The 19,124-nt window shown below is 49.3% G+C and overlaps 1 protein-coding gene across 2 annotated transcripts in view; it reads right to left on the bottom strand.

Moving 5' to 3' along the window:
- Window positions 1–19,124, bottom strand: part of PAPPA (pappalysin 1) — a 254,987-nt gene that overhangs the window by 203,636 nt on the left and 32,227 nt on the right. The window contains exon 2 of one of the 2 annotated variants that reach the window (XM_067743528.1): window positions 16,965–18,027. In XM_067743528.1, the coding sequence (XP_067599629.1) occupies window positions 16,965–18,027 (1,063 nt within the window). Of the gene's footprint in view, window positions 1–16,964; window positions 18,028–19,124 lie in introns of those variants that run through there. The other variant, XM_067743530.1, reaches the window with a different exon arrangement.

Genomic DNA, 19,124 nt, shown 5'->3' on the forward strand with positions numbered 1-19,124 from the left:
CACATTTGAAGACACTCACTGACTAGCCTAGGCTATTTTTATTGCATTATTATTATATTAATTACAATGAAAATGATTAGCAACATCAAAATCATCAATACCACCTCTAGCTGAAGATGACTTCTCCCTCCCCAGAGTCCCCTACGTTGGATTCTAGTACCTATCGCCCTGCTCTGTGTTATCGTCACTGTCTTCTCCATCAGGCTGCAGTAAGCTTCAAGCAGGTAGAAGTCAAGTTTTTATCATCTCTGTGTCTCCCCAAAACTTTCCTTCAAGAGACAGAGCTACCTCTGGCTGGCAGCTTTCGAGCACCTATCTCTCCTGTAAATCGCACCACTTCAAACAGGATGAGGAAGCCCACGACTCAAGCAAGTGAAGCGACTTCCCCAAGGTATCAAATAAGGGGTGTAGACCTCTCTTCACTAGCCTGTATGTGACAGCACCTTTGCACCAACTAATAAAGTCACCTCTCCCTTCGGGGGGCGGGGGTGGGACATAGCTCCTTGCAAGGGGGCACAGCTTGGAGACTCAGGCATGGGAAGGACTGTAGCATCCACCCTCCTCCTCAGCTGGACACCCTGTGCAGAACCTACACTGCCTGGATTTCTGGCCCATTCCCATGATGCTCAGCTGCCTAGTCTGAAGCTCAGAGTCCCCATCTATTCAGTGAGCGTGTGAACTATGCGTGTTTTCCAAATCACGGTCTATAGCAGGCTAAATCCACAAGAAGCAGAGGCATATTTAAAAGAAAAGGGTTTTCAAGTCAGATGGCTTTGGACACGCTCTGTTAAACAAGGTTAAAATACATATATTTTTTAATTGCAAGAATTTTCAGAGCCTTTAATATACAAAATGGGAATAAGACAGAGAGCATATGAAGTATTCCCAAACATATTTGACCGTAATCCTTTCCCCCCGTCCCCCCTCTGCCTTTGCCAAAAATCAAATAACAGCATAACCAACAGAGTTCGGGAAACGTTGGGCTAAGTTGGAAAGTCCCTCCTCACTTAGATCCTCTCCCCAACTGCCTGTCAAGGGGTGTCTTGGTGTCTCTTTTCTTCCTGCACAGCTCTTGTACCTGGCTCCTCCTGCGAAGGTTGTGGGTCCCCTGGAATGTCAGTTTCGGGGGGGGGGGCCCAGCCAAGGTGCCCAGACTTTACCCCTCTGCCAAAACTGCATTTCAAAGCCATGAGAGCAGTTCTGGAGGGAGATCAAAGCTCTCTCAACTCAACTGTCATTAGAATATTTTCTTTATGCATCTCACTCGCTGGTGAGTGCCAACAACATATTTCCGAAATGCACTGGCCTGAGATGGTACCACTGTAATAATCTCAATGAGAGGGCTGTCAGGGCCTGTTTTATTGAATGAGAAGCAAAAGGGAACTACATTCAAAATGCAGAACAACAACAACAATCCCTCAAATGGAATCACGAAAGGCTCAAGTTTTTCCAGTTCTAGAAGCATAATACACTGGCTCTCCCATTTTAAAGATGGTTGGTCGGAGGTACGGATTCCAGTGAGCCCAGATCAAGACTGACCAGCACCTATTTCTATTCCCACTCAGAGCAAACTGACTCCCCACTGCAGAAATGATAGCTGAGATCTTTGAGAGGTGCCCTGCCAAAGTCCTGCTCCCTGGGCCCTTGACAGGTGCAGGTGGGTTACAGGGATGGTGTCAGCCATGTGCTGATGCCCTCAATTTGAGGAGGGTCTGTCTGAGATGCTCCTAGCTGAGAACAGGCCACTTCCAAGCCAGAGGCGGGGGACAACTCTTTCAAGTTAAGGGAAAGGGCAGCAGAGTGCTACAGAAAAAGCCACATCTTTTTTTTTTTTAAGGGAAATTTATTTAAATATGACAGTGTAACATTGAAATAGAATACCTTGGACCTTATTCTCCTTGTAGCCCATGCAGAGAACAGTCTTACACAGTAAGACTCTCTGTTACGTTCATAATTAAATGTTCTTAGGTAGAATTCAAGATAGAAAGGTTCTGGACTTAAGTCTATCCTTCAATCAATGACATGAAAGTGGGGCATACGTATGTCAAAGTTGGTTACGCATATTTTTGTGTTTACTATTTTCTTCTGGAATTACACACCAAGACCTATCTGACTGTCGGCATCCTTGGCCTTACTTATCTTTTGGAAAAAAGCCACATCTTAAGAGACAGGCAGACTAGGGTTCAAATCCTCCCTCTTCTACCAAGTGGCCCTGTGACCCTGGAGAAGGGACTCAATCTCTGAACCTCAACTTCCTCATCTGTAAATGGGGACGACAAAATTCAACCTAGAAAGCGGAATATAAAAATCCAAGGAAGTAATACACAAGAAAGTCCCTGAAAGAATGCCCAACTCAGGCTTCCCTGGTGGCGCAGTGGTTGAGAGTCCGCCTGCCGATGCAGGGGACACGGGTTCGTGCCCCGGTCCGGGAAGATCCCACATGCCGCGGAGCGGCTGGGCCCGTGAGCCAAGGCTGCTGAGCCTGCGCGTCTGGAGCCTGTGCTCCGCAACGGGAGAGGCCACGACAGTGAGAGGCCCGCGTACCGCAAAAAAAAAAAAAAAAAAAAGAGTGCCCAACTCATGAAAAGGCCCCAACATGCACAGTTCTATGTAGCTTGCCCACGGAGCTAGAGGAAATTGATCTTAGGTCCCAACGCTCACGGCGTCTCCCTTCCATCAGTGAACCCTTGTTCCCATCATCGGACCAGTATGTTTATCTTCCTCATAGGCAGTTGCCCTGCTTCTACACGTCATAGAGAAAGTCCTGTAACACTGCCTCCTTCCCAATTCTGATTGCAGTCCGTCATTCCTAAGGAGGATCTCAAGTCCGTGAACCACTCCTCCACTCTTCCAGAACACATCAGACCATTTGAAAGTGATTATCAAATATAAAGATCAAAGCCACTCAAAGCAAGTCATTAAAGCAAGATAAACCTCAGAATGTTTATTGCATCCATATCCTTGTTCCAAATAACAAGATTTTTCCAAACTGTGACCAGTTCTAAAACCTGGATTTTGTACTTTTATCCCAAGGGCCCTAATGATCTGGACTTTATTCTCCTGCTTAGTTTCATTGTCAGAAACGCCTAACGCTGCCTCTCTTGTAAGAAGAGGCACAGGAAAAAAAATGCTTGGAGAGTTTACTAAATTCTCGGAATCCTGAATGATTGGTTTCAAAAATAACAGCTTTTATATGGAAGCTTGACATGCAATCTCAGAAAAATGTAACAGTACCAATGAAGGATCAACTGAAAAATTGACCATTCTTTCATTATTTTACTGAATAAGTCATTCTTTCATTACCTTTTCTCTACCCTCCCTCCCTGCCTGCCTGCCCGCTTTCATTCTTTCCTTTTTAACTTCCTTTCTCCTTGCATATTATTTATTCAGTCTTTTCCTCTTTCATTCTCCAATACTTATTGAGATTATATCATATACCATACTTTAAGCTAGAAACTGGGCATAAAATATGAATGAGAAACACTTTTCACTATCAAAGAGTTAGCAGTTTTATGAAGGAAGCAAGACAAATTATCAGATGATCACAACACAATGTGATAATACTAATAAAACCTGCCATTTGGGGGAGTTTCCTATACACCGGCACTGTTGACGTCCTTTTTTATATTATCTCTTTGAAGCTTTACAAAAACCTTATGTGTTAAGTATGAGTATCCCCAACTTGCAGGGGAAGAAACCAGGGCTCAGTGGGGTGACACCACTTTTCCAAGATCCTCCCTTTCACTCATAGATGTCAAATTCAGGATATGGTCCCCAGCCTGTTGGATCCCGCAGACTCTAACTATTCTCTTACCTTCTCTTACGATATGGGTTATAACAGAGGGAGTGCTGAACGTGATGGAAGCACAGAGGAATGACACCTATCCAGGTGAAGGGGGACAAGATATCACTGAGGTTTTCACAGGAAGAATAAACCCTGGACCAAGTGTATAAACCCTGGACCAAGTGTAGGGAACAGGGAAAAGGGCAAAAGCTCCAGAAAGCCAAGAGGCCTGAAAATGCCTAAGAAGACTGAGACGCTACAAGTCTTCTGGTGCGGTTCCACAGGCGGGAGCATGGGAGCAACTTCACAAGATGAGGCCGGAGGGGTCAGCGACGGCCATATCAGGAAGGACCCTGTACGCCAGGTTATGGAAGATGGACAACGTCCTGAAAGCTTTAAGGAGACCCTGGCAGACCTTTATGGAACAGAATAAAATGATCTGGTTCATTCTTTCCAAAGAGCTTTCTGGAGGAATGTGGAAGACAGACTAGATAGAAGAGGGATAAAAGTAAAGGCATTGGCAGTGGCTTGCAGAAAAGTGGGTGGATATGAGAATACCTGAGAAGGAGAGGCATTTATGCACGGGGAACAATTTGATGTTCATTCGGGGCGGGGGTGAGAGGAGGTGAAACGATGGGTCTGGCTCCTGATGAGGCCCTACTGGAGTGTCCCTCCCTCATGATTCTCAGACTCTACACATCAACTCCACTCTCCCCACCCCTACCACTGCTGCCCTAAACTCTGTCACTCTGGGGCTGTGCCCTCTGCCATGTCACATGGAAGGTCAAGGTCAACCCTTAGGAAAATCACTGGCCTGAAGCTCTCTGCACAATAGGATCATAATGGAGATGGGGGGGATCGAGAACCCTGAGGATTTGGATAGGAGCAGAGGAAGGTGCTGATTCAGAGAGGCAAGGTGGGCTAATGGAGAGGTCCTCAGATCTTTGGATCATCTTAAAAAATTGAGGTGATGGCTGCCCTGGTGGCGCAGTGGTTGAGAGTGTGCCTGCCGATGCGGGGGACGCGGGTTCGTGCCCCGGTCCGGGAGGATCCCACATGCCGCGGAGCGGCTGGGCCCGTGAGCCATGGCCGCTGAGCCTGCGCGTCCGGAGCCTGTGCTCCGCAACGGGAGAGGCCACAGCAGTGAGAGGCCCGCGTACCACAAAAAAAAAAGAAAAATGAGGTGAAAGTAGCAATTTCTAATTCTGACAAATAAACAAAACATTCAAAAGGTGAAACCCTCCTATATGTTGGCCCTCACGTAATAAAATAAAGGGTACTGGAGTAGGACTCTAAAGGAAACAATAAAATGATCTCAGAGTAAAGGACACCAATTTAAAATGAATGCCTTTCACTAGGAACTACTCAGCTCCTATTTTTTCATTTGTCTTTTCAAAATGGCTTTTAGAGACTTCTGGGGCAGAAGGCAAAGTGTCAGAACACCTGGTTCCCGGAAAGCTCAGCTCCACTCACTTGGTTAACATGACCCATCCTTTCGGACCCAGTCTAGAAGCGACTCTGACCCCTAATGAGTCAAGCACCCATCCGCTCTTCCCTCAGCACCCTGGACTTCTCCACAGCAGCACTTATCCAACTAGCTACTTATTTACCGGCAGGAAATTCCAGGAGGGCAGAATCACACCTATCTTGTGAAATGCTGATTGTTGTACCCCCAGCACCTAGCACTGTGCCTGCACATGGTAGACATGCCTGTGCACACATGTGCGTGCACGCACGCGCACACACACACACACACGCACGAATGAACAGTCACTCTCCTAATATCTTTTCCTGGGGGCTCTACAATCTCCGCTTTGATAGCCCCAGGGACTCCAAGTTTACTTGTTTTCAGAGAAGCCATTAAACTTGAAGAATCCCCTGATCAGTAAGGAAGACCAACAGTCCAAGTGTGATGCTGTGTTCAAAAGTAACAGGACAGTAACGTGATAATTGCATGTCGAATTATTGCTTTCACAACAGAAGCATACAGTTCCAGGGCCCTCAGCTATTTCTTTCCACCTCCTGGCTTTCTTCTTGGAGGATCAAAACCACAATTGATAAATAATACAACTGACCACACTAAGAAGAATATACACAGCTTGCTGACAGCCCTGTGGTTGGTCTTACGCTTGATGTGCAGTTAAATAAAGACAAATCGCCTCGATGTTGTAAGTTGTAGCAGCCACAGAGTTCTAGGTACAGGCATATCTCAGTAGACCATGTAGTTTCGCTCTAAGTTTTAGCCACGTAAAACTTAAGTGATGTGCAGATTGACCCAACAATTTTATATTTGGGGAGGATAGAGCAAGAATCACAACATTATCATCAATACGAGTCAATAGGGCAACTTTTGGACTTCAGTCTGGGCCCAGACAAATCACCTAGCCTTCAGCAAATCACAGAGGCAGCTAAAGTGAGAACTATACAGTTGTTATAAGAGCTGTAGCTCTCTCTGGGTTATCTTGCACAAGTCTAGTGACTGCCACAAATTTGGGTCTCTTGAGGGGTTAAAAAAGAGACAGCTCTCAAAGGGTCATGTGACAGTCAGACGTCACACATGGGGAAATAACGCTGGACAGTATGACACTGTATGTCAGGCAGCCGAAAGTAGAATTAAATTCAAATTGATTTTTGGAAAGAGGATGCCACATTCAGGGCTTGAGGGAAAAGAAAACAGCAGACATGCAGACTGCCCAAGGTGGGGCTCTTTCCTTAGGCTACTGCTATGACTTGAGTGACAGGAGTAGGATGTTTTTTTCAACTTGTCACAGAGTGAAATTGTTCCTTCAGTGTTTCTGCATACACGTCGTACTCAATTAGATACAGGGGCCGGCAAACACTTTAAAGGTAGGGACCGTCTTATTGCCCTAATATGCCTCGAGCGTCAATGCATTTCTACCTTTTTCAATATTAAGTCCCCGCCCCCCCCCCTTTTTTTTTTTTTCTTTTCTTTTTTTGGCGGTACGCGGGCCTCTCACTGTTGTGGCCTCTCCCATTGTGGAGCACAGGCTCCGGACGCGCAGGCTCAGCGGCCATGGCTCACGGGCCGACGCTCTGCGGCATGTGGGATCCTCCCGGACCAGGGCACGAACCCGTGTCCCCTGCATCGGCAGGTGGACTCTCAACCACTGAGCCACCAGGGAAGCCCCAAGCCCCCGCCTTTTTTTACTCTAGCTCCAGTCCCACAAGCCTGGTACCAGAATTATAATGTCTGAGCAGGAACAGACCTCAGAACTCTTCTATCCCAATTCTCCCATTTTACAGATGCAGAATTTGAAGTCGTAGAAGTGACTTACTCCATGCTGGCTACGAAGTTACTGGAAGGATCTAGTCACTTCCTTCCTCGTGCCGTGCCAAGCCACAGGCAAACTCCCTCATGTCGCTCTTTCACCCTCTGTACAATTCTGAGATACTCCAGGCTTTGTTGGAGTGGCAGTCACCATTGCCCTCGGTGGCTGTAAACACAGTTCAGCAGTGAGAAGCCAAGCTCAAGGCTGACAGCTGTGACTGGCTGAGCTCAAAAAGGGCTGGAATCACAAACGTCAGAAGCTCGAAACAGAGACACTAATCCCCTCACTCTCCACCCTCCACCACCAGACCGACAAAACAACCTAGAACCTGGAAAAGAGAGAGAAAGAGAAGCAGAGAGGGAAGGAGAAAGAAAACGCCCTTCCATAAAAACGGGTATACGGGAGCCTGTTCAAGGTCTGCAGACAAACCCGTGAGCGACACGCACTGCTGTCCACACAGTGGTTTTGTGTCTGCAGAAAGTGAGAGCGGAGGTGTGAGGGGTTCCCTCTTAGGAGGTGGAAAATCGGCCAGCGGTGAGTGTGAAGGTACCAGCCGGGCTGAAATCAATTTAGGGAAATGTGTTTCACGGAAACAAAATGTACCGGTGTCTGTTCAACCCACCCTCACACCCCCAACCGCTTTGCTTCCTAACCTGGAAGGGCGTCTGACTGAGCGCTGAGGCTGTCATGAGCGGTCAGTGTCATCAGTGGATGCGGAAAGGAAAATGAGGGTGCTGACCGAGCCAAACCCAGAGTGGAACAAAACCAGGCTGCCTCCCTCTGAGGCCCTCGAAAGGGCACCGCAAGCTCCATCCCTCTGTCCAGGGAACTGGGGGTGGAAACACACCTCTAAGAAAGGCATGAGAGAGGGAGTAGCTCCAATCCTGGCATGTCGGGGGCCTCCCTGGTGTGTCCTGGAGAAAAGGTTCCAACTTTCACGTGTAAACTCTGAGATGGGTGCGCTGTGGCCAGGGTCCCAGGAGCTAGTGGAAAACGAGCCCCATCCTACACTGCCCAGAGGGTCCTGAGCATGCTGTGGGCACCTGCCTGGCTTCCAGCTCCCTCCCTAGGACGTGTGCGTGGAAACTACTCAATGGGACCCTGGGACCCCGGACGTGCCTTTGCTTTTTGTGGGAAATGCATACACTTCATGTGGCCTGCTGCTTATCTCTTTGGAGAGTGAATACATTAGCATTTAGCATGGCTTTTGGAGGAAAGAAAATCTTTTAAAAATGGAACCTACAGGAGCCAAAATCAAAGGGTCCTTGGTAATACAGAGTGATTAGGTCATATCCAACTCCCACTCCGGCCTGGAGGTTCTAGTGAGGGGCTCAGGATCTGAGAGGGGCTGGGAGTTTGGGGATGTGCATGTCAGAGGTCAGAAGGTTTCCCAGAGACAGGAAATCCCCAAACAACCATTGTTATCTGAGTGTTCACCAAGTGCCAGGTGCCGCCCCAAAGGGTTGACCGGGTGTAATTTCACTGCATCCTCTAAACCACCCAATGTTCCTTTCATTCCCGATTTTACAGAGGAGGCAACTGAGTCTCTGCTAAAGGAAGAGACTCATTCAAGGTCACAGAAATGTTAAGTGGCTGGATTCACATCCACTGTGTCTCTGAAACTTTTATTCTTATTTATTTGCTGGGCTGCCTGATCCCCCTTTCTTCCCCATAAGTCAATGTCGTGAGCACCTCATTAAACACAACTTTAGGGGCCACGAGCAGTTCTTCCCCTGCTCTCCATCACCGCCCTCATCTGTCCTCAAAGACCAAAGTCACATGTGCACAAGGGTCACAGAGGGAACCTGTGAGTCAAGGTAGACTTTGTTCAGAAGGAAAGCAGGAGGGAAGCCCAGACCGAATCAAAGAAAACGGGACCATGTGGACGAGGGGGCCTGGATAGGGTGTTTGTGTATCTACACTCAAGCACACATGTGGGCTGGACGTGGTCAAAAAATCTAGTAACTTCAACCAAATCAGCATACCACCCACTATGACCAATCCCAATGCTGCCTGGGACCGTTCCATGCTGCGGAAATGCATCCTCTAACACAGTTAGACATTTGGGGTGTTTTCAAAGTAAACTAGTGTGCAAGCTCAATGAGTTTGATATAAGTTATGTGGTCTTCATTTAAAGAGACCAATTCTGTGGCCAGTCCTTAAAAAAAAAGTTAGCATTTTAAGAATGGAAGTAATCTGGGTAAATGCCCTCAGTGTTTGTATTGCAGTTTCAGCCAGACCTTCTTTATCAGCCTGCAGTCTCTGTAAAACAAGCTTGCAGAGAGGAGCCCACGTGCGCATGCGAGCAGGGACGGAAATTTCCCCAGCACCTCCTATGTGCCAGGCGCTGTCCCCGGTGTGTCACACACCACGGCTCCATTTAAATTTCATGACACGCCACAGGATAGCTCTTCTCACCCAATTGTTACCGATGAGAACTCAGCAACCGTTACTGAAAGACAGGCCAAGGTCAGACAAGGAACCAAGACCCAAACCCTGGTCAGTCTCCAACACCCATCATTTCTCCACCGCACCAGGCCTGACTCCTGCTATTGCTTTAATGAACGTTAGTCACGTTAAATAAACTCAGATATTCTGATTATAAAATTCCAAGCAATTTCTCTTACATGATTACTGGAAAAGAATGAACAAAGGTACTGAAAAAATAACAATGCCTTCTTTCATCTGCGTGCTGGTTAACTCTTCCCAGAACTCTTTCTGGGATATTTTATTTTATGTGACCCTCAAGGCAATTGTGTGATCCTGGCGGTCAGATATTATTATCATTCCCTTTCAACAGATGTGGAAATGGAGGCTCAGGGAGATTAAGAGATTTGCCCGAGACTGCATAGCTAAGAAGTTGCCAACTCAGGGCTCGAATCTATTTCCCCTGGATTCTTCTTTCATTCTGTCTCAGTCTGACTGTGGGAGCTCTACAACCTGATGATCAAAAGGGAGCATCTACCTGCATGAAGTCCCGAGCAGACCCGCCTCTTTCTTGTATCTTCCCCACAGCTTCCCACCTCAATCCCTCTGCTCTCACCTTGCTCTTTTCTATCATTCCAAAGCCTACGAACGCTGGAAACTTCTCCGCCAGAAAACCTTTCCTAATCTCTCCAAACCATGGCGAACCTGCCTTTTCTCAGAGCTCATGTAAGCCTTATCTGTGTGGTTCATTTGGAATCGAATCATCTGCTCTCTTGCCGTCTCTTGAATGACGGTAACAAAATGTAATTAAACCACAGCATACAAGTACCTCTAGGACACAGATTATATCTTGGATCCCTAGGGCATTTATCACAGTACCTCGGATATCGAAGTGCCTTAACAAAATATGGACGATGAGTAAGCACAGGACCATCTTAAATAGATCTTTTCCAAGTTTCAAGTTGCTGGCTAAGACGTCAAGGCGATGGAGCGGACTGAAATGCCTTGGGAGTAGGAGATGAGACCCCGGGGCCCCACTCTCTCTGTGAGGTGTGGGTCAGTGCTGCCTCTTTTGGGAGCTCACTCTCCGTGTCTACAGCAAGATGGGCTGGACCACTCCACTGCTCCTTTCAGCGCAGAGTCCTGGATTCCACCCAACTTTGCCAGATTTGGAGGGACCAGGGGAGAAGGAAGTGTATGTTCCATGAGATCATTCCAGAAAAGAAGTGAGAGACCCCAACAGAGTTTCTCATTAGAAGGCAAAGCATCTAATGGCTACTGATAAGGGGCAGGGGAAGAGACCGAGGACTACCTACGCCAGCAGGGGGGTCAAGGAGGCTGCCTCAGGGCGTATTCCAGCCCTTTCCAAAGATGCCAGCAATGCCAACTTGGGTCCAAAAGAAAAAAAAAAAAAAATTAGCATGGCCCCAGGGGAATGCCCTTGCTACATTAAAAATAAGGAGAAGGCGAAGAAAAGGTTTCCCTGGGAGCCATCAGGGTGTAAGGGAAGTCTCTTTTTCTCTGTCTGTCCTACTCCATCTGAACAGATGTTCAAGGACAAAGGTGAAGTTCACCTAACAGCGCCAGAGCCTGCAGTCTGGAGGGGTCCACGCAGGAACTTGGTGGGTGTTTTGCAACACCTTCTCACAGTGGGGTGTGTACAGCCCAAAGTGTCAGCTGCCCCCGGATTTCCTGATACTGGGGATTTCTCTTAATATCCAGGTTTTCCATTTCATTTATAAAAAGATGTGTGAAGTACACTTTCACTTGTCTGTAGACATTTCTAAGGGCTGCAGATGAAGTTCTGCCTACCTGGCTCCTCTCCACTACTGTAGAGAATGGCCAAGATTCGTTGGAATGTCTTTTTCTAACTGTCCAGTCTGATAAAAAGACCTATGCTCCCCCCACCAACAGCTCCTCTTGGCTCAGACTGGGGGTCCTTCCTTCATACCAGTGATGGCAGTGGTGTGTTTATTCATCTGTCTTATCCACTAGATGGTGAGCTCCCAAAGAGCAGGGACTGGGCTGGCACAAAAGGAACATTCAACCAGTATTTATAGAGGAAAGAAAAGAAGAAAAAAAGGAAGAAAGGAAGGAGGGAGGGAAGGAAGAAAATAAGAAGGAAATGAACGGGGGGAGAGAGGCTGGCTAGAGTTTTCCATGAGACAAATTGAACCCTTCTCTGCTTATGGTCTGGTCCCAGCCATACTGAATGACTCCTTATTCTCCAAGCCCCTCCTCCTTGCTTTGGCTGCACCCTCTGCGTGGACTGGCTTTCTCTGCGTTCTGGTCGTGTTCTGTTCGCTCACCCACATCCACTCCCTACCCCTCTCCACCCTGCTCTGTGCCCTTGGGAGGCTGGCCTCCTGGTGTTTCATCGACAGATGCCTCTGCCTCATGACTTCCAGTGTGGTTCCGCAATGGGAAGCGCTGGCAGGAGACTAGAAGGTGGAAGAGTGATCACGTAAAATTTACGTCTCTGGCTCCCTTCTGGCCTCGGGGGGGCGGAAGCCTGTCTCTTCTTCTCTGCTGAGAGTCCCAGCTGCCGCCAGGACACCCTCGCCATTCAGCCGCTCTCTCTGGGTTCTGTAACTACTTCCTCCTCTTGCCTCTACAGGCCAAGGATGGAAATGGGTCCCCACTGTACTTGCCCCTTGCCTTGCTGGTTGTGCTGAACCCTGCCTGCACTGTTCTCCCAAATAGCCCCTCCTTCAACTCTACTGAATTATTCCGTCTGAATACGCCATCTGTTTCCTGCTAGGACCCTGACTGGTGCAGACTGCGTCTCTGTCTCCGTCTCTGTCTCTGTCTCTGTCTCTCTGTCTCTCTCTCTCTCTCTCTCTCTCTCGGTGCTGTCTGTTCCCAGATGACTACTCAAATCATGCCTCCTCCAGCCGATTTGCCTTGTCTTCCCTAGTCAGCACACACCTCTGCTTTCTAGGTCTCCTGACCCACTGTGTGTCTCTAAAACAACAGATCAGAGTTTCTCATGTTTGAATACGAGTTCCCCATGAACGTGGAAGCCTCTCAATGGTGAGAAACATGGCCCGCTTGTTGCAACATCCCCCCGTGAACAGGAGAGAGGACAATAAATGCCTGTTAGAGAGGACAGAAACAGTCACCATTTAATTCCCTAAAATGACTTGGAATAAGACAGCAGCAAATAGTTGGGCTGTGCAGTGGTCAACCTTAAGACCATCAAGGCCACCTTCTCCACCTTTGCTGTAATCCTGGCTACAACCTCACTGTGCATGCCTCAGGTGGAAGGAAAATCACTCACCTGCAGAGAAGCACTCCCCAGGCAGGACCATTCTGATCAGGGATGACATTAGCTGCTACTCAGCTGCCTCCTGTAATTGCATCACTTTGGTCCCAGCCATGGCTTAGAAACCATATAGTATGACTCTGCTCCCTTTTCCATAGAACAGGCCTTTGGAGACTTGAAGTACATGTGTTATGGCCCTATGGTCATGGCCTTGAGAGAACTTTCTCATCCAAGCCAAGCATCTTCAAGTGGTTATACAATACGGCTCCTGGGGCCCTCGCAGCCCCAGTCCCCTTCTTTGTACACATCCTCACTTGGCTGTCCTTAATTAGGAAAACTCATGGCCAGTGTAGCTCTAACAGCTCTGCAGTGGCTCATGAAAACCCAAGGCCCTTATCCGATTCTCTTCCAAACTCACTCACTCAGCACTTCATAACCCCAAATGCTCAGGGAGGGCTTCCCTGGTGGCACAGTGGTTGAGAGTCCACCTGCCGATGCAGGGGACACGGGTTCGTGCCCCGGTCCAGGAAGATCCCACATGCCGCGGAGCGGCTGGGCCCGTGAGCCACGGCCGCTGAGCCTGCGCGTCCGGAGCCTGTGCTCCGCAACGCGAGAGGCCACAGCAGTGAGAGGCCCGCATACCGCAAAACAAAACAAAAACAAAAACGAAAACAAAAAAACCCCAAACGCTCAGGGATATTAGGGAAGAAGAGAGCAAGGACAGAACATGACGGGGGCAGGTAGTGGGAATGGCAAGAATGTCAGGGTAGTTCTGAGAAGCTGTGCCATGGCAGACGACCAGGACTTAGAAATCTAGAGCATCTTAGCCCCAGTCTGACCACTAATGAACCATGGGAGCTTCGGCCTCAGCTCCCCTCTATGGGGGAAACGGATTTGGACCCACTGATCTCTGAGGACGTTCCTAGGTCTGACACTGGACACCATTTCAATGTCTTCTGCAGCCGTCTGCTAGGACTGGGTGCTCCCCTGTAACACATGAACTCCTGAGAACGTGGCCTCAGGGGCCCAAGGACTAGTAGATGAAGAAGGAGCTCAAATGTGTTAGAAGAGTAGGTAACTCTCTGATGGAGTCTGCCCATCTGCCCAGCTGCATGACTGGTGGGTCTTATTTCACTCAAGGGAACCGTTATATAAATTTTCAGAATGGTGAATTTTCATCAGCGCTACTCAAAGTAAGCAGTGCACGAACTGCTTCTCACGAGTCTATGTCTCAATAAGTACAGAAGTGGAGAGAAGGCATTTAGGAACTTTTGGAGAACTCCGACAACGCTTCACCATACTTGGGGTGAAGAATTCATTTTATAGCAATTCATTTTTTCTGTATATTACAAAAGTATTGGTTTGCAACGCATAGGAAACAAAACTGGTTCTTCACCATAGATTGAGAAGTAGTAACTGAATTATTGTCTTTATTGTCTTTACCCATTGAGGGGGGCGGGCAACGCAGGAGTACATCTTGGGTAAAAGATAAGTTCAGCTCTTCATTAAAAATTACCTAGACATGGCTTCCCTGATGGTGCGGTGGTTGAGAAACCGCCTGCCGATGCAGGGGACACGGGTTCGTGCCCCGGTCCGGGAAGATCCCACATGCCGCGGAGCGGCTGGGCCCGTGAGCCATGGCCGCTGAGCCTGCGCGTCCGGAGCCTGTGCTCCGCAACGAGAGGGGCCACAACAGTGAGAGGCCCGCATACCGCAGAAAAAAAAAAAAAAAATCACCTAGACAATGTCAATCTAATTTTCTATTACAGGTGTCTTCCTTCCTTCCTCCCTCCCTCCCTCCCTTCTTCCCTGCCTTTCTTCCTCCCTCCTTCCCTCCCTCTTTTTTTTTTTTTTGAGTCACAAAGCAAGTATTTCTCCACAAACTTCCACAGGTTTCTCTCTGCACACGGGAGAGCTGATTCAGCCAGAACGTTGTCACCCCAGCTCCATCAGGAGATGACACATTCCCGGTGGGGCTCACCCAGGACACATGACTTTCCAGCCAGCAAACAAACAGGCCCTGGCATGGTGGGCAGAGTGCTGGCACATGGCTGCTCACGGGCATTCTAGGCGTGGGGCCCCGTGACCTAGAAACGACGAGGCCGCTGGTGCCTGCCAGCTCTGTCTGCTGATTGTGAGCTATCTGGGACCTGGGGTCCCGTGGCCCCAGCATCCAAGCACAGAGTGCCCGCCACAAAGGCCAGCTGCCCTTGGTCCTGACTCAATCATACTCAGCAGTTTTCTCCCAAGGCTTCAGGAAAGCCACCCTGCCCGTCAGCCCTGTCCTTTGACTCTGCCTCTTACTGTTCCTTGGACTTAAAAATACCACCCCCACCCTTCAGTGGGAGCTTTGGAGTCAACAGACCAAGATTCAAATCCAAGCTCTCTGTTTATTAGCTGAGTGACCTCAGCTAAGGGGTAAATCCCTTCCGTGTTCTGAATCCCGGATTTCCTTCAGCAAAGCAGGGATGAGGGTATCCACCTTCCTAGTACTTGGTAGGTGCTGAATAAACATTTGTTGCCTGAACGAATGAATGAATAAATGTACAAATAAGTGAATGACTTCCAGTATTCCTGGCCCCTAGGCCTCCCCCCCGCCCACTCTGCCTGGGCACACCAGTTAACTCCTGGGGTCTAGCTCAGTAGCGCACACGCTGCATTAATCTCGAAAGGCTTGCATTTGTGATTTAGCCAAATGACTTTCCTGACCTGGGACCGTGGCCGAGTCATTTCACTCTCCAAGGCCCTCTATTTCCCCATCAGTCAAATGCAAATGCTAACCCTGTCTAGTCTTCCTCATCAAATTCTGTCAAAGCCCAAATGAGAGCAGAGATGAAAGTGCATTGTGACCTCGAAGGAACTGGCCACACACCAAGGCTTCTTCCCACATGGGCTGCTCCTGTCTCTGAGCCAAGGTGAGAGTCCAGGGGCCCGCCCGGTGCCAGGAGGCTGAGCTGACGTGCTCTGTGGCTTGGTGCCAGGCACGACATTCTCCTCCCAGCATCGTCATTCCTTTGCACATAGGTATTTTGTCTATGCATGGGAGGCCCTTGCTCTTGTGAGAGAGACATAAAGAGGAGAGTCAGCAGAAAACCTGCAGAGGTCGGCAAATGTGCTCGAGCCATCAGCAAGTCCAGGGTCCTGCGAGTTGGACAGAATGGAAAAGTTCAGCGTGAATCTGGGAAATCAGGAAAGTTGATATGGACTGTCTCTCTGGCTTAGAACTAGTTCCCCTGAGTCCCACATCAAATACAGATCACCCATGGCTCCCCCTTGGGTCTTTCTTTGGGGTTGCTGGTCCGAGTTGTAGCGCGAGGCAGAGGCTAAGTCAGGCATTAGACAGAAGACTCCCCTTTCCGCCCTCTTCTCAGCAGTATATGAAATTCCTCTGCCTTGAGTGTCCTCCTCTCTCCCCCAACTTGATCTCCGGTGTCCAACTATACCTAAGCCTTCCCCAACATATTCAGGCTGCAAGTCAGCTGTTCCTCTTTGACCTCCTGTACACACGGCACATGCTACCTTTCATTGTTCAAGAAACGACACATACGCTTATTAAGAGGTAATATAACCTGCTAGCCCCTAGAAGAGACATGTGCTTTACGTGCCCTCATTCAATCTTCAAAGCAGCTTGACAAAGTAGATACCATTGATTCCCATTTTACAGATGAGTAAATACCTTGTAAGAGGTCACAAAGTGAGGAAATAGACCTGAACCCTGTCTGTCTGGCCCCAGCCAATCCCAGCTCGACCAGCACTGCCCAACAGAACCTTCTGCGGTCACGGAAGCGGTCCTATCCCTCTGTCCAGTGTGGTAGCCACTATCCCCGGGCGGCTACTGGGTTCTTGAAACGTGGCTGGTGTGACTCAGGAACTGGATTTTAAACTGCATTTCATCTTCACTAATTTAAATGTAAACCGTCACACGTGGCCGGTGACTACAGCACTGGACAGCACGGCTCTTTATGACGCGGATATGTGCCCTCAGCCCAGGTGGCCCGGTTCAGACCCTGAGCCCCTCGCAAAGAAGGGTCCTAAGAGTTCCCTCAGCCCACAGGAGGCGCTCCGTAAATATGCTGGTAAGGGGCACAGTCCCTGTGATTACTTGGTCGATCTTCTGGGTGAACTGGAAGATTCCCGCAACCCCACTGGGCGTCGGGAGCCGCGCAGGGATCAAAAGAGGGAGGAGTCCGGCTCTTACCTGTGCGGAGAGTCGGGATCGAAGCAGGTCTTGGTGACATCGGTGATCTCGGGGTCACAGCACTCCCCGCCGTCGAAGTTGAACCGCTCGTAATTGCAGTCCATGTCGCACACCCCGTTCTGCTGCTTCTTGGTGAAGGCGGGGTGACGCAGGTGGCGGCAGTCCCCACCATCGTGGCCCGTCAGCGTGTGGTTGCACTCGGGGTCGCAGTTCTCGTCCCCGATCTTGCTGATGTCGCAGTTGGCCAGGATGAGGCGGCGGCGCAGGGATGAGTTGCTCACCTCCAGCACCTCCAGCTCCCAGGAGATGTTGTAGTGCTTGAAGGCCTCGGCCAGCTGCCGGTGCTGGAAATCGATCTGCTGGCGGCTCACCGTGGGGTTCTCACGGCCATCGTCGTGGAGGTTGACCACGCGGTAGCGCACCGCCTTGGGCCGGCGGAAACGCGGCAGCTGGTTGTAGCTGGAGATGACCTTGGGGTTGTCACACAGCGTCTGCCCGCACAGAGGAGGCTCCAGACTCGTGTCCAGCAGGAAGCCACGGGCGCCGCTGGCCTCCACGCGGGGGCTACTGCCGTCCTTCATGGGGGACCAGGCGCGCTTCACGTTGTCCCAGTTCTCCTGCAGGAGGAGCTGAGGTAGAGGAGCGTGGAGGCCGCGGGTCTCCATGTCCAGCAGGACCTCGCGCTGCGTCCTGGCCGCCTTCCACAGGCTGAAGCGCTCCACATAGCCCCGGTAGTTGTGGTTCAGGGCGCTGCCTCCGAGCATGAGGACTTTACACTTCTGGGTCAGTGGGCTGAAAATGCCACCCACCTGCTCCCCAGAGGTTGCCACCTGGGCACCGTTCACATAGAGCTTCATCAGCCGCCCGTCGTAGGTGGCAGCCAGGTGTACCCACTGGCCTGGGAGGTAGCTGCGGTGGGCATTGATGGTGGTCACTTGCCGGGCCCGGTCTGTCTTCAAGGAGAAAAAGTAGCGTGGGTCTCTGTTGCCTTGGTCACTGACGGTGTGAATGCCCACGACCCATCCTCGGTCACGTGAGGCATAAGAACATTTGTCATATAGCCCTATGTGGCCCCAAAAGAGAAAGATGAATAAATAAAGGATGGGGGAAGGAGGAGGGTAAATTATTTCTCTCTGATAAAATTTATATCAGGATGTCCTAGACCAGGAAGTTTTCAAACCGTGCTCAGTGGGATCCTGACAGTGGCTAGCCAAACCTCTGGGACCACCTCTAGGGCAAGGCAAGGGCTAGAGGAAGGGAGAACACAGGTGAGTTACCTTTGGGAGGTTCTCACCACAACTTTAACCCATGTGGTTTCACTTTTTTTGGTTCTGAGTATGGGGCATACAAGAAAGATATTTGTTTGCAGAATAGGTACTTGAGCTAAAGAAAACAACAGTGATAATAACTAAAATCTGAAAACCTTTGATTTTGCAAAACTGTTGGATGGGGAAGAGGACTTTTTTAATTAAAAGCGTATTTTAAGTGTAGAATGACATAGGTGGTGAGAGGAAGAGGTGAGAGAACAATCAAAGAGATGAGGATGAATAGAAGATGCTCATTTAGAAGGACAGCTCTGACTACCGTCACCGCAACTTTGGGTGCACATCAGCCACCAGCACTCATCAATTATCAGCGGTGGTGGCTTGTTGGGAAGGTTCCCTGGAGAAGTGAGGGTCGAGGGCTGCAAAGCTACTAGTAAAGCTTCTAACTGTAACAGGAGTCCTGGCTAGCCCCGACATCCACCCCCAAAGAAAGGCGGACTATCTGAGCTGGAAAGGTTTTTAAACACTTGCAACTCCTTCGCTCGAAAGGTAAGGAAGCTGAGACCCAGCGAACGGAAGGCATTTGTTAGGTTACGTAGAGTCACTGACAAATTTCCTGAGAGCCAATTCAAGCCTGCTTTTCTCTAACACTAATGCTAATATTTCAAAAAATAAAAAGCATCCTCTTAACATAAAAAGATGCTGGGGATGCCTTCATTAAGCAAAATCTTCCAAGCCTCTATCGCAGGTCAGGCATTGTGCTAAGGTCTGTGTATGCATTAATTCATTTAATCCGTGTAGCACCCCCAAGGTGCTGATATTAACAGAGGAGGAAACAGAAATTGAAGGAAGTAAAGAGATGGATGGGTTTGAGGTCAACTGGTTGCTAAGTGGA

This window comes from Pseudorca crassidens, chromosome 7 (genome assembly GCF_039906515.1).
Source record: "Pseudorca crassidens isolate mPseCra1 chromosome 7, mPseCra1.hap1, whole genome shotgun sequence".
In the NCBI taxonomy this organism is placed as follows: Eukaryota; Metazoa; Chordata; class Mammalia; order Artiodactyla; family Delphinidae; genus Pseudorca; species Pseudorca crassidens.